The following is a 12,021-nucleotide window of genomic DNA, read 5'->3' on the forward strand; positions in this document are numbered from 1 at the left end:
GTGACAAAATATGTTATTAAAGTTAAAAATTTTACATGTTAACAACTAAATTTTGAAAAATTTACCAATTAAGTACACACTATCACATCATTGTATATCATTACAAATATCGAAGCAGTTTAATTTCATCATACATATATATATCCTATTATAATTATTAATCCTATCATTGAAACATCAAGGAGTGATTTGTATGCAATGCAATTTACGCATATAAGAAATTATTTTTTTTCTCTATAAATATATATGAATAATAGACAAGTATTGCCTGTATCTTAATATAGGGAGACATCTCGATCTGTATTAGAATCTTATCACTTTAATCTGATGAGATAGAGATGTGCAACTATAAACATGTGATTACTGACTTTTTTTTTAAGCAAACATCTAAGCGATGCCATATAATATGTGCAACTTATCAATGCAAAATGTTTTAACTGTAAGTAATTATTAACTGTAAGCAATTTTATACTTAGAAGAGAAGTGTATGATTACATTCTCCTACCGCAGATATTTGTTACAGATATATTTAAAGATATTGGTGCTTTTAAATCTTGTTATTATTCACAGTGGTGTTATAATTAATATTATTGCAATATTTAAGCGCGAGAAAGATGTGAAATGCAAAATGATGAGATAGGAATATCTAATATTTGTACACTTAATTTCATCTTTATACATTTAATAAAAGTTCTGATAATGATTGTAAAGATTAGTAATGAAATATTACAATAGATTTCGACTTTTAATTCTATAAAGTATGACATTCATTATATGTAGAACTTTTATGAAAGTTATAATTAGAAATTTGCACAAGGCAGCTAGAAAGATCTAAAGTATGCTTACTAATCAAGAACAAAATATGTAAAATATTTGAATATTGGCAGGAAAGAAAATTGCAGAGTATTCGAAATATTTTTGTACAATATTGATAATCGATCAGTAATTCATTTTATATCGTTTATTGATATATTCATATAGAATTCTTTTTTATTACATACAAAAATATGTAATATTTAATTATAACATGAATGTACTGTCATAGAATAAATAAAAACAACTACAGTCGTTTACTTTATATAGTAACAATATTTAAACATCTTTTGCACATTTCTTCCCCTCTTTCTTAACAAGAAATGAGAAATTGTTAAAGATATATACCAGAAACATATATAAATACATACGCGAAAAACAATATTACATTACGACTTTTTAACAGTGTCTTTACGTGGTTGAACTTTTACTTTTTCTTGCTTCAGAGATCGGTGCTTGTTTGATATCACTGCATTTCGTAACGTTGAATGGAGAAATCTCTTGTTAACGGTTTCTTTAGGTTTCACCCATCCACTGGGACCCATTATTTCAGCCCTTCGAGCACCAAGTCTGGCTTCTTCTAGTAAAGCTTCTGCTGCTAGTCTAAATAAATATTTATATTTCGTAATAACTATTGCACAACAAAAGATAAAATCGCACTTTTGTGATTTCTTATTCCCGCGATATTTTTGTGTTTAAAAATTTCTATTTATTACGTTGTTTATTATTTATATACAACACTCATAATGCAGATCGGCAATATAATTTTTATACAGTTAAATGACCTCACTTATTAGCTTCTCAAGAGTCTGATTCTTTAGAAAAATTAAAATATAATAATAGTGTTCATGCAAACTTCAAAACATTCATTACTATCCAAATAAAATTTATATTATTTTTATAACTTAATATATTTAAAAGTTTATTCATAATGTGTCCAATTTTCTCAAATAAAAGCAAGGATAAAAATCAGTCGTTGTTTGTACATTCCAAACGAGAATTTTTCCTATACATATCACACATTGTAAATCATTACATAAATGTAACAATGTTTGGTGAAATCGTACAATTACCTATTCAATGTTTCGTCATCCATACTCGTTTTGTCGCAAATTGTTATTGTTTCAAATTCTCTGAAAGAAACAAGAGAAATTATTGCATAAATATTACAGAATACTCGCGATTGCACATACGTTGATCATGTTATAACAAATATGACAATGCCTGCCTTACTGAAACAATCACGTCACACAGTTGCATGATGAAATCATGTGATTAAAATACGTAAATCATGTAACGAATTGTTCCAAATCAGTACGTCATTTTTTTTTTAAATTTCGTAATTTGAAAAATCATATGATGATATGTTCTTTTTTCTTCTATTTCTATTATTCAATTCTTTAAAATTTGACAACTATAAAATCATATGATGGATAAAATTATTTCTAATATCATGTGATTTTTCAAATTACGTCATTTAAAAAAATCATATACTTTTGGAATAGTTTGTTACGTAATTTACATGTTTTAATTACATGATTTCATCATGTAACATTGTGACATGATTTTTTTTCAGTAGGATGGCGTATTTAGTTTTTCTAATCAAACATCACGTAGCATCGAGTCATAATTTCTCAAAGATTGTCATAGAGATTCGCATAAAATTGGTAATATTTGCAATAACCTTCAGCTGTAACAACAGCTGATGATAAGATGTGGTCATTTTTCACAGCTGATTGATGCCCATTTCCATCAATGTAGATTAACTTTAATCTCGGTTCAACTTACTCTTTGTTTTTTTCTAATCTTTAAAACTAGAAAAAGACGAAGAGTAAGTTGAATCGAGATTAAAATTAATCTACATTAGTGGAAATGGACATGAGTCACGAAAAGATTTGTACTATGGCTCTGATATTAGTTTCTTTTACAATTTTGAAATGTCATAATCAGAGAACTGTATTAACATTTAAAGATATTATTTAAGACAATCTTAAAATGAAATATAACTGACTACGTATGAATATCGGCCTATAACACTCGGGATTATATATTAGCTGTAGACATACGATTACGATAGCAATAATTATCATAATAAATTATTGCTTTCTCATTATATGACGCAGAAATTGCGTGGAAAGTTAGTCGAGTTTACTAAATCGTGCAAAGTTAATTTTTGCAATCCGTTAAATTAACACTTTGTGGAAATGGAATACCATCAATTTGATGACGTTGTTTGTAAATTATCTCTTAATTAGATCATGGATTAGATTATCATGAGATGTCAAGAAAAATACGTTCGGTTTGTGCAGTTAATGCAGGGTCACTTCTCTCTTTTTCTCTTTGAGACTCGAAGATATTATCCTCATCTCACTTTCAAGGCATGACGTGTGTTGAACAAATTGAACTGTACCTGTCGAGGTTCGAGGATTTCGAGGTGGGCACAGACTTTGGACATATGTAGAAGGGAATTTTGCTCCGCAGAGCGACGCGACACGTATAGACGCCACAGACTAGGCGTGTGAATAAATAATTATCATCTGGTTATCGTCTATGGTAGGTTCTCGGCGCCGGTCAAAGTGTCATTCTCCTGGTCGTTAGCCTGACAAAGAAAGATGGAAACACCAACGAAAGTGATCGCGGAGCTTCGCGAGAAGTTTTTCAAAAAATTGGAGGAGGAAGGACCACCCGATTCCAGTATGTACATATTATAGGTCCTTCTCTGTTTTTCAATGAAATGATTTTTGATATTATAACGTTAATTGAGATGTGCCATAATGATGCTCATGTAACATGTGCAAAGGTCGTATTCAGTCGCGATCGTATATTCAATTAAAAATGATTAGCAGTCTACTTAACTTTAACAAAGGCATGGATGATTGAAAACTCTTGCCTATTATTGTATTAATTACTCATCTGGAAATCATAAAATGCTAAAGAAAATTGTAGTTGTTTTTTCATCTGGAATCTATTCCTATCTGGATTTGATTGATAATTATTTGTAGGAGGTTTCCACGCTGCTGATATAGCCAGGATAAAAAACAATGATGATTGGCTGAAACGATTTTTGGAACATCATGAGCTTAACGAACAGGATGCGTTCAACATGCTTTGGGAAACTTGTACTTGGAGAAGAAAATTTGGAACAAATGGTAAAACTATGCCTGTGAATCATGTGCTTGACATTTTCAGTTTTTATTATTCTCTATGAAATATTAACATTTTAGATTAAAATTGATAAAAGTTGTTTGGACAAGTCTATACATAAGTCTATACATAATTACTATCTTAATTTGAATATAGCTTAAGTTTAATTTTTTCGATAAGTATGTAAGTATCGTAAACATCTTTAATAATAATAATTAAATAAAAGTATTCAATACTGAATTATTCATTCATGAAATGAAAAGTACTCAATACTGAAAGAATTAAAGTTAATAGAATAATGTAAAACAAAATGTCTTTCTTTTTCTTCTTTCATTCTAAATCGAATTACAGATATTACGGAGGATAATGTTAGAAGAGATTATTTAGAAGATGGCGTAATCTTTAGTTATAGTAAGGATAAGGATGGCAAAAAACTTTTTGTAATTAAGTCAAAGTTGCATGTTAAAGGAGTAAAAGATTTTGCGGAGCTTCAGAGATGTATAGTTTATTGGTTCGAAAGATTAGAAAGGTATTTATATACTTATTAGTTTTCTTATTTTTTTATGCAAAGAATTATAAAAGACATTAATATATAACTTGTATCTATGAATATAATTTTTTATTTATTGTACTTTCAGAGAAGAAAATGGAAATCAAATATCACTTTTCTTTGACATGGTAGATGCTGGACTTTCCAATATGGATATGGAGCTTATTAAGTATCTCATTGGTTTATTCAAATCTTATTATCCAAATTTTCTAAACTATATTATAGTTTTGGAAATGCCCTGGGTTTTAAATGCAGCTTTTAAAATAATAAAATCATGGTTACCTGCAAAAGCTATTCCAAAAATTAAGTTTGTTAACAAAACCACATTGAAAGATTATGTCAATCCAAACGATGCACTGAAATGTTGGGGAGGTAACAATGATTACATCTTCAAATTTATCTCAGAAGAGCAAACAAATGGAGATAGCGTATTAAATGGTAAACTGGATAATAAAAAGGTATATATTACATACATTTTCTTATGGCATTGCTGAAACTATATGTAAAATGAATAAGACCAAGATATTGCTTTTACTTGATGTGTCAAATTCATTGTGCTTTTTTGTTATTGCACTATATTCTTTTTTCTGTTATTCTTTTGTTAACTATATTGATTTGTTTTCAACATTATTTCTATTTCAAATTAATTATCCCGAAAAAGAAAGTATTAAACAAAATGGAATACGTAGAAGATGTATATTGAATTACTTATAAGTGTTAAAATATCTTTATATATCCAATATATTATTTCTTTAAATATATTCTGTATTTTTTCTAGGTACACTTTGTAGACAATTCACCACTTACGGAGCAAAGTCCGATTAGTATTGGCGACCAGGTCAATGAAGAACAACGTACGTATAAAATTTACATACAAATTTGTTACGTCACACTACAGTATACTGTATATAAATATTATTTAAATAAATTATATTTGCTTCAGTGTTATCTATAGAGCCCACGGAAGTAATTACATTTAATAAAGATGGAAATGATGTCACTGGGACAATTACACTTAAGAATATTACAACTGATAAATCTTTATCTTATAAGGTACATAGACATTATTTGATTATTATAATAATAATAACTAAGAAATGTAGTTTAACATTCGTATGATAATTTTGTAGATAAAGACAACATCACCCGAGAAATTTAGAGTACGGCCAAGTTCAGGAGTTCTGCAACCATCTGAACAAAGAACTGTTATGGTTGTATTACAATCTGGCTATAATATACGTGGCCTATTAAACAACGTTCGATTTCTAGTCATGTGCTTCCCCTTAAAAAATACAAATACTACTACAACGCAGGAACTGAATTTACTCTGGAAGGTAAATTTATTTTATGTTGATTTAATATATATGTTTTTATGTTGAGATATCAAAATATGTCAACGACTTCAAATTTAAAATATTGTTAGATAAGTTTTCACATAGTAATATTGTCTTTTTGTAGTCTGAAAAGGCAACAGAAATGCACAAACTACGATGTTGCGACGGTGCTACTGAAAATAGCGAGACACAAAAATCTTATTCTATGCTAACTTCTGCAGCAGCAGGAAATGATCATATTGATGCATTTTCTTCTAAGGTATGTGACCTAATATTGCAGTCTTAATTTTTTAAGTACATATTAAAATAAATGTTTCTAAAAATACTAATGCACTGTAATAATTTGCAGATAAACCATTTAGAAAAACACAATAACAATATATACAGTGAAATCATTATTGTAAAATATATGCTTCTAGTTTCGATAACATTGACGATTTTAATGGCAATATTTATGGGTTATATTTTACAAGTGGATATTAAAAATTTGATTGATCAGCAAAAATCCTGCCGGATTCCTCGTGATACTTAAGACATATTTTAAAACACGTGTTTGTAATACTAACTTTGATATATTATAGAAAAATAATAGAAAATCTTTAAATTGAATCTACAATCATGTAAAGATAAGAAATATCTTATATTACACAATATTTAACATGTTAGAGTTTTTATACGTTTTCTGTTCTTCCAAAAAAAAAGATCTATGTTTATTTGTAATTTCTCTAAATTAATTTTATATCTCGTTAATTTTTTATACATTATATATATATATATTCATGCATATATACATGCATATACATATGTGTAATTGTCATCTAATAAGTTACCACATGGTATTTTGTAATACAAGGCATGAGGAAGTACAGTATATTGTAAAACTATATTAAAACTGCTATTTTTATACATACTCTATGAAATATCCTTATTGTATTAAACTTGAATGTAGATTAACATATGTATACGTGCAAATTTTTGTATATATAGCTCTCTTTCTTTCTATCGTTAATGATTTTGTTTTCTTTATACTGTTGCATTAGTTATGGCTTTAATGTAGCTTGTACATGATTCCATAATTAAATTATTTTGAAAATACATGAAATATATAATTATGTGGAAGAGTTTACTTACACCTGCAACGATTGTATGCTTCTATATGCTTTATTTTTTTTTATAATTTCATTCAGTAATAGTAATTTCGATCACTATATTGCAACAAATTAATATCGAGTGCACGAAGCATGATCTTTCGACACGACGATACATTAGAATTAGAAATATGAGTAGTTTTTTGCGAAAAAAAATAATGGGCAGTTAATATCCATTTTCACAATGTAGATTAATTTTAATATTAATTTAATTCACTTCATCTTTTTTAATTCTTAAAATTAAAAAAACATAAAAAGTTAAATTGATTACAACTAATCTACATTGGTAAAAATGAAAATAACTAAATCCGTATTACAAATCAAACTAAGATTTCTTATAATTCAAAGAACTGGAAAGGATACGGGCAGTAGGGGTCAAGCGCAGAAGACGACGCGCAAATAAAGAAGTTTCACACTTCATAGATATATTATTTGCGTGTCTTCTGCGCTTGATTCCTACTGCCCGTATTCTTTCCAGTTCTTTGAAAATAACTATGTATATACATACATGAATTAATGGTAATCCGAGTTTCGCGCAATTTCCGTTTGTCGAATGGCTTTTAAGGTCCGTCCAGACAGACTCGCACGATACGAAATATGCAAACGCATAGAAAAATTAACCAATCAATCCTGCACAATAAGAAGTGGACGCGATAGCCAATCGCCTCTTTCTACATATCGTCCTTTCCGGAACAAGCGGAAAGTTGATTGGTTGCCATGTTAGCTTAGGTGCGTGGAACGCATGTAAATGCGTTCCGCATGTATAACAAATAATGTGTGATTAAAATTGGATACGATAAAACCTTATTTAAATCAACTCTCATATAAAAAAATGTTACAAAATTAATATATAAAAAATACATTATATTAAACGTACAGAACTTTACGATTGTGTGCCATGATACAAAGAGCGCAGTAACATGGCTATTCTTAGCGTTCGACGCGTATCATTTTTTTTGTCGCGCATACATATTGCATGGTAAAAATTCGCTGAAACGGGTTAGAAATAATTGCAATTGAAGAATTCTAGAACATTCGAGCCTCACGAAGGGTCGACGTCGTAGGTCGTACCCTCCGGATTGTAGAATTTCTAGAAGATATCAGAAAGAACAATCACGGTCGGTGTATAAACACGCGAGCGTGACGCGTGACGTGCCTAGTGCGCAGCTGCCAACGCGCAGCACAGCGCAGCATTTGAACCATCGCAGTTCGATCGGCCATATTTGCTCTTATACAACGCCCTCACGCGACGATCGTGGGTTTACGTGTATATTTGGTGGCTTCATATCGACTTATTAGCCTGAATAGCGTCGACAATCGTGTTCTACGGCGACGTTCGGTGAGTTTCCACGATATTCGAGCTGGCGGACAGTCCCGGAACGTACCGAGCGATCCCTCGGTTCCTGGTGGCACGCGGCGCAACGGCACGGCGGCATCGTCGCACGGTGTCCTCCATATTGATGACAGCGCCGACGGTGATAATTTTCTGAAATTTTTGTCGTTAATGCCCCCTGTGTCCTGAAATCGAAAGCACCCGCGTTTGTCTTAAAAGCTCCCCGACAGAATGCGCGACCTCGTGGGGCCCCCGCCGTGTGTTTTACGAGAGTCCGTGAAATACGGTGTTCCCCCAGGTACCCACCCGCGTCACCATGGCGTTGCTCACCCGTTCCTTTCTCACCTCGCCTCGCCTCGCTGGCGTTGCCCGTCATGGCGCGCTCGGCTTCCCTCGTACTTGCCTATGGCGTCGTACATCGGCCACCTCCAGCGCCGCTGGCCGCGTCCGATGGCAGCGCGTCGCCGCCGTCGCCGCGGCGCACGTTGCCCCCTTGATTATCGCGCGCGTCGAAACACGCCGAGAAGCGAGCGCCCCGCCGTCGTCGCGGGCGACGCGACAACCGGGATGTTCGTCTTTGCTCAATGAGCGCCGGGCCCTCGGCGTACCACATATTTCTCTTCCCCGTCGCATTATCGATTCCTCTTGTTTAATTTGATCACGGCGATGTCCGCCGTCGAGATTGCTACTCGCTCGTCGTATCCTCGGGCGACGCTCCGAAAGGAACGACAGCCCGCATCCTGACCTACAAAGATGTTTTCGGTTTCAATGACGGTCAGGTTTATTTTCCAATCTCGCTCGTGTTTTCTTTCCTCGCAATGTAGACTCGCGACTTTTTAAACTGACTTTCGATGACTAATGAAAAGTAAAGTTAAACTAGAAAATTGTTGCTTTGTTCTAAAAATCTTTTAACTCATTTTAATCATTACTTATTTTGCCTTATAAACGGGAATAAGGCGTGTGTGAAGAGAAAAATGTGAATTTACAATTTTGTATATAGTGCATATTCAATATGACTTTATGTTTATTCTTAGAATTGTTGATGTAAAAGTGTTATAGATTATATTTACAGTAGAATAACAACTCGTACATATTTCTAAGTTATCTGGACTTATATCAATAATGTATATATATTAATGATATAATGTTTCAGACTGATGAATATAGCTACCATTGTTTGAGCTGTATGTTTCAATCATGAGTAACGTAGCTGCTATAAAATTGGAAGAGGGACAAGAATCTGTCACCGAGATACAAACTTACTTGGAGACATTTAATAAAGAGATTGAGGGTGGACAAGGTGAACAGCTGCAACATGTACAATGTTAGTATCTCATAGCAGGTTTTTTACAAATATTTATATTGGATTGTTTAATATTCTATCTCTTAGGTTTATTTCAAAATACATTGCCAGTATTGAAAACCTATAGTATGTGTAATATGAATTAAAGATTTTAATATATATATAATTTACCATTCTCAAAAAATTTTAATTTTAAAAGAAATGATTTAAACCAGATGGAATAGTTTCAAGATTGACACATTTTGGTCATGTTTTTGTTCTAAATGGATGAATCAAAAAGATATGACGATCACTTCTATTTTTTTTAAATAAAATTATATGATTTTTTTTTAATAATATGATTGCTTTATAATTATTTGCATATAGAAGTATTAAGAGTATTAAGAAAAGTATTAAGTTAGAGATAAAAAATTAAACTTTACAAAATATTTAATATTTTATGTCAACATGTGTTAGAGTACAGAATACAAAATATTTTATAAACTTGATTTTTTAATATTTCTACTTTTATATCTTTACATGTAGCATAATAAGAGGAATCACTATGTAAAAAAATCATAATTTTATTTAAAAGGATGGAGATGATCTTTATTTCTTCTTGGTGCTACTACTAAGAAGAAAAACAACATGACCAAACATCTTCCTCGAAATCGTTCCACTTGGTCTAAAATATTTTTTCTAAAATAAAAAAAAGTTTTTGAAGATAGTAAATTAAAATGGTAATAATTGTGTGTGTGTGTGTGTGTGTGTGTGTGTGTGCATATATATATATAATATATATATGTATGTATGTTGTATGTATGTATGTATGTATGTATGTATGTATGTATGTATAGGAATGTGGCTTAAAACAGAGAGAGAGGAAATAAAGAGTTCTGCTTAGTATTGGCTGCTACTATTCTTTTTTTACTTTCTTTGTTTTACTCAAAACAATGGAGAGTCAAATCGTTTAGCTCACAAGCAAAGTATTGGAAAGATTTGTTTTATTTATATATCTGTATATCTGTTCTTTGTATATTTTTATTATAGTGCAACAAGTGGAAGGATTATCTGGTGGCGAAGAGGGTGGGACATACTTTGTTGATCAGTCTGGTCAATATTATTACCAGGCAAATAGTGACGAACCGCCTGTAATGACACAGGTACAAATACAGGAGGTAGAAGAAACCGATGTACAAAACGAAGGTGATGCAACTCAAGATGAACAATTTCAAGAGATCGAAGAACTTGAAAATGCTGAAGGTGATGAAGATGTGAGTAATGAGAAATTATAATTGTTGTCAACGATTGTAATTTACAAAACACAGCTATAATTATAAATATAAATGCTAGGGACAAGTCAACGGTGAAAACAATCAAGTTGTAATTAACTCTGGCGATGCATATCAAACTGTCACGATTGTACCATCCGATACAAATCCTGGAGAAGTTAGTTACGTTTTGATAGTTCAACAACCTGAAACCGAAGAGAAAGAAAGTAAATCTACAGAAGATGATGCAACGACAGTGGCAGTAGCAGCAGCTGCTGCTGCTGCACCAGCTGAAGGAGAAGAAGCAGAAGGTGAACAAGATCTCACTGTATATGATTTTGAAGACAATGAAGATAATGAGGCTCCAGTTGAATCTGAGACAGAAGATGACAAAACTAAAATTATTAAGTTCCTCCCAAAGAAATCTCAAACCGTAACTCAAGCTCATATGTGCAACTACTGCAACTATACTAGCCCAAAACGGTATTACTCTTAGCTTTCATAATTATCTTTCTATAATATTTTTTATGCTGGCATGTTCGAAAATACCTTCGAGTGATTTCGTGTAGCATTTTATTTTATCATTAACATTTGGATATTTATTAACAAAGATATAAAATTAAAATTTACAGGAACTCTCCGATATTTCCGAACGTAGCTTTGTATGATTTAATTTATTTTTGAATTTATTATCGTACATATCTAAAGAAATGGTATGCTACATTAGACAAGTAATAATGAACTATTTTTTTACGTATATTTATGTAACAGATACCTTTTGTCACGACATATGAAATCGCACTCAGAAGAAAGACCACATAAATGTAGTGTTTGTGAACGAGGATTTAAAACGCTAGCTTCACTTCAGAATCATGTTAACACTCATACTGGGACCAAACCTCATCATTGCAAATATTGCGAGAGTGCATTTACAACTTCTGGTATGTAATTTGATTCTGATTACTTTTTCTATTTACATATCGTACATTGAATTATATGAAGACAATGTAAAAAATATATAATGTATTTGATAAATTTCAAAATTATTTTATTTTGTTTTAGATATAATTAATTAATAGCATTGTTTTATTATACATTAAATATAATTATTTAAAAATTAATAGTGATTTTATTAAATTTTATTTT

At 31.4% G+C, this 12,021-nt stretch overlaps 3 protein-coding genes across 4 annotated transcripts in view; 2 read left to right on the top strand and 1 right to left on the bottom strand.

The window, feature by feature from the left end:
- Positions 1 to 1,042: 1,042 nt before the first annotated feature.
- Positions 1,043 to 3,277, bottom strand: LOC108746330. Its single transcript, XM_018483043.1, has 3 exons — positions 3,223 to 3,277; positions 1,887 to 1,950; positions 1,043 to 1,416 (listed from the first exon to the last, which is right to left on the bottom strand). Exons 1-3 carry the CDS (start codon positions 3,266 to 3,268, stop codon positions 1,203 to 1,205), a joined length of 324 nt encoding a protein of 107 aa, XP_018338545.1. The 5' UTR covers positions 3,269 to 3,277; the 3' UTR covers positions 1,043 to 1,202.
- Positions 3,278 to 3,324: 47 nt separating this feature from the next.
- LOC108746326 (motile sperm domain-containing protein 2-like) lies at positions 3,325 to 6,401 on the top strand. Its single transcript, XM_018483040.1, has 9 exons — positions 3,325 to 3,507; positions 3,816 to 3,962; positions 4,309 to 4,486; positions 4,596 to 4,965; positions 5,286 to 5,361; positions 5,451 to 5,560; positions 5,638 to 5,841; positions 5,966 to 6,100; positions 6,191 to 6,401. The coding sequence occupies exons 1-9, from the start codon at positions 3,426 to 3,428 to the stop codon at positions 6,371 to 6,373; spliced, it is 1,485 nt and encodes a 494-aa protein (XP_018338542.1). The 5' UTR covers positions 3,325 to 3,425; the 3' UTR covers positions 6,374 to 6,401.
- A 1,494-nt stretch (positions 6,402 to 7,895) lies between these two features.
- LOC108746320 (transcriptional repressor CTCFL-like) overlaps positions 7,896 to 12,021 on the top strand; it is a 9,395-nt gene continuing 5,269 nt past the window's right edge. For both annotated transcript variants that reach the window (XM_018483025.1, XM_018483026.1), the window contains exons 1-5: positions 7,896 to 8,328; positions 9,476 to 9,646; positions 10,655 to 10,878; positions 10,958 to 11,358; positions 11,647 to 11,816. In XM_018483025.1, the coding sequence (XP_018338527.1) occupies positions 9,520 to 9,646; positions 10,655 to 10,878; positions 10,958 to 11,358; positions 11,647 to 11,816 (922 nt within the window). In that variant the 5' untranslated portion in view covers positions 7,896 to 8,328; positions 9,476 to 9,519. The remainder of the gene's footprint in view (positions 8,329 to 9,475; positions 9,647 to 10,654; positions 10,879 to 10,957; positions 11,359 to 11,646; positions 11,817 to 12,021) is intronic.

This window comes from Trachymyrmex septentrionalis, unplaced genomic scaffold, assembly GCF_001594115.1.
Source record: "Trachymyrmex septentrionalis isolate Tsep2-gDNA-1 unplaced genomic scaffold, Tsep1.0 scaffold167, whole genome shotgun sequence".
Classification (NCBI taxonomy): Eukaryota; Metazoa; Arthropoda; class Insecta; order Hymenoptera; family Formicidae; genus Trachymyrmex; species Trachymyrmex septentrionalis.